The 3,477-nt window shown below is 32.4% G+C and overlaps 1 protein-coding gene across 1 annotated transcript; it reads right to left on the bottom strand.

Moving 5' to 3' along the window:
• Positions 1-1,163: 1,163 nt before the first annotated feature.
• Positions 1,164-3,125, bottom strand: LOC144997235 (F-box protein At3g07870-like). Its single transcript, XM_078957088.1, has 2 exons — positions 3,002-3,125; positions 1,164-2,341 (listed from the first exon to the last, which is right to left on the bottom strand). Exon 2 carries the CDS (start codon positions 2,330-2,332, stop codon positions 1,259-1,261), a length of 1,074 nt encoding a protein of 357 aa, XP_078813214.1. The 5' UTR covers positions 2,333-2,341; positions 3,002-3,125; the 3' UTR covers positions 1,164-1,258.
• Between the last annotated feature and the right edge of the window lie 352 nt (positions 3,126-3,477).

Genomic DNA, 3,477 nt, shown 5'->3' with positions numbered 1-3,477 from the left:
CAAATGTCCAACTATATAATAAATGTTATAAATCAATGCTTAGTTCCATAAATATAATACAAATATAATCATTATTCACAAATGACCAAATAACATACCCCACTAATCCCAATTTTGTTGATTTTATTTTAAGAAACTCTGATTTTTTGTAATAGTAATGTTATTGGTATTCTTTTTGATTTAAATTAAAGTTCATTCAAACTTTTTTGATTATTAATCAAATATTTAATGTCTCGTGTATTGAAGATAAATAAATAAACATGTACGGATAGTAGTTTACTAATTACCAATGGATAGAAAATAACTTAGAGTTAACGATTTACTAAAAAAAAATATAAAAAGTTGCATTCACTATGATATCCCAAAAGTATTAACAAGCGTCGACTGTCACATGCATCATTTTATTTCAACATCAATTCTCTTATGCTCTCATGATTAGCTGCATGTTTGACGTTCATCAAAGTAACATACTTACATCAGGGAAACTGGCATTTGTTATTTCATTACCTTATTTGATTTTAGTATATTCAAAAGGATTCGTCTATTAACTCCCACCAGTTTTGAATCAGTTGCACACACTCATTTTAAATCATAACTCTATGATTTTAACATGCTTCGAATCACTCTCTTATTTTCTACTCTATAAAAATATACACAAATTTATTTACTCAACTTAGGTAAGATCAAGATATAATGAATTTGAATCAACATTGGCTTAGGATTTTAGAGTTTTAAATGCAATAGTAGGTTCAACGAAGCAATGCAAATCAATAGAGAGCCATCATCCCCCCTTTGCAGATACATGAGATTAAAAAAAAAAAAAAAAAATAGTATGAACCAAACCGCAATAACTACTATTTCTAACAACGCCAAATATTTAAGCCCATCTATCCATCCGAATAAAAGGTAGTGCCAAACCTGTTCCATCGAAGTTGAGAGAGTGAGGTACAAAGGGCATGAACTTAACAATAAGTTCATTCCCTAAAATTTTGCCACAAGAATAAATACATATATGGATGTAGGAATGTGCATTTCGAAAATGATTATTGCCAAAAATCAGTTGATTAAAGTTTCAGATAGGTAGATATTTTAATTATATTGATCATCTTACTCCGAATCCTCTAATTTTGAGCCTAAGTAATCAAAATAAAACACTCAAAACACGTTATTAAATAGCTTAAGACTCACACCAATCCAAACACCACTATAGTTCATGTAAATGGGAAATATAAATCCAATACTACACATGTAAAAGTTGTCAACTTAAATCAGGAATCCCCTTGTCTAGCAACTGAAGGCTTTCAACAAACAAAACTATGTCATCTATGTAAGAAGCAGGTTTAAAGTCAACTAGTCTTGATCCCGCCCCTGTCTTGGGATTATAAACATGAAGCTTCGCAGAGTAAGTACGTAGCAACAAATCAAAATTGTTGTTCAGTTGCAAAACTTCCATTACATTCCCAACTTTAGTTTTTTTCAATTTATAAACCACAGACCAAGAAGCATCTCGCCTAATCCAAATCCAACATTTATCACCTTTCGTAGAAATCACAGCTAGAGAGCCTTGGATGGTTGTTACTCTTATTGTTCCCCAACTTGGTTCTGGCAATGATATCATGCCAAAAGCATCAGTGCTTAAATCGAATGTTAGTATATAAAATCTCCTTACGTTATTTGATTCACGCTCTACAACCACCCAATGCAATGCTCCATTCACAAAACACGCCGATGGTAAAACTCTATAGGAAGATGAAGAAGTAGGGAAAGCAATCTTCCGCCAATTAGCACCTCTCTTCATGGCGTAAACAAATGAGCTTTGTGCATTTCTACGAGAATGACCTCCGTATCTGGGTATACTCACAATCTTGTAATCATCAGTGATTGGGTCAAAACCAAACCCGATTCGAAAGCCACTCAGAGGACAATCAGCCAAGTTTAGGTTGCGCCTAATTGAAGGATTCCATAAAGTAACATGGTTTTCTTTTAAATAATCACACAGACAGAGAATTCCATTACATGAACCAACAATATAGGAATATCTGTTGTAAGGAATGTTGGTGGGTGTTATACTAAGGTATCCACCACTTGTACACGATGCCAGTTGGTCTTCTGAATGTAGTGTATAAAAGTTTTTGATGTCCTCATTTTTGTAATGATTTCGGTGTTTGATGAGGAGTTTTTGTGGGGATTTAAAAGTGTGCATGCGGATGAAATCGGGGCTACAAATAATAGAATATAACGACTTGGAGAGTGATCTAAATCGGAGGAGAGATTTCGATGGTAATCTTGTGAAGATTTCGAGAATCAACTCTTCACATAGATAACTAGACATTGTGTGCTCCTGTGTTTTTCCAAGAATATGAAAAAGATAAAAGTAATTACTTTTTAGCATAAACCATTTAAAAATTATACCTAGAAAGTAGTTGATTTGTTTTTCCATTTCATGTATTTAATTTGAGTAGAGCCGTAAGTGCAATAGAAATAAATATTAACATAAAACACCAAAAAGATATCAAGCATTCAATCATCAGGTACATGTGAAGTGTGCAAATTGACATTGATCTAGCTTTATTATCAACTGTTGGAATCAAATAAAGATTAAAGAAGGCATAAAGGAAGTTTTCTCGGCAAATCTATATGAAGAATGAATACAGTGGACTTTTTGTACAATAACACAATATATCCCTCTTGTTGATCTGTCAACCACACGTTTACTTGCCAAACGACACACAAGTGTTAACTTCTAACGATTAATTTAATGCTAGCAATAATTTATATAAACATTAACATAACTAACATTTAAGAGACACTTCATGATAAAATTCAATTTTAGTTGGTGTATGCATGATAAACTTACCAATCTTTTTATATGCTTTGTACTATTTTGGAATTTAAAATACTAGTAGGCCTAACTGCAAGCCTTCATTCGTATTCTTTACAGTGTCAAGATATAAGATTAAGAAAATCACAGATTATATAAACCCTAGACTTGATCACTTACCGGAGAATATAAACCCTAGACTTGATCACGACGAAGATTGAAGAAGAAGAAGAAGGCTTTAGCACGAAAACGGAGGAAGATCGAGGGAATGGTTGTCAGCTGATCTAGATTTTAATAGGTTTAATTGTGGGCCCAGCTCGACATTTGCATATCTACGAGGCCCAAAGCACTGATTCCTACCTATTTATTTTGTATATATTTTAGTTATTTAATAACTAATAGATATGAACAATAGAAAGTGAAATTGTTTGTATCCATTGAAACTATATCTTCTAGAACTCGTGATACTTACACGAAACACTTGGACCAAGTAACATACTTACATCAGAACGTGGTTTTATCTCATATACACATAATCTACTTATAGACAACATTCTTAAGAAGTTCTAACAACAATACATAGTGCATTCTTATATTTCCTACTCATCAATCCTAAGAAAATGATTAATTTTTGTTTTTTGGAATCTCATTTCTTA

The sequence above is a fragment of the Lactuca saligna genome, chromosome 5, assembly GCF_052625555.1.
Source record: "Lactuca saligna cultivar CGN05327 chromosome 5, ASM5262555v1, whole genome shotgun sequence".
Taxonomy (NCBI): Eukaryota; Viridiplantae; Streptophyta; class Magnoliopsida; order Asterales; family Asteraceae; genus Lactuca; species Lactuca saligna.
The sequence above is the reverse complement of the archived record's forward strand: the minus strand, read 5'-3'. Positions and strand labels throughout refer to the sequence as shown.

What these genes read in the sequence shown, in the direction of transcription:
- LOC144997235 (XM_078957088.1), bottom strand. Translation starts at nt 2,332, where the DNA reads ATGTCTAGTTATCTATGTGAAGAGTTGATTCTCGAAATCTTCACAAGA.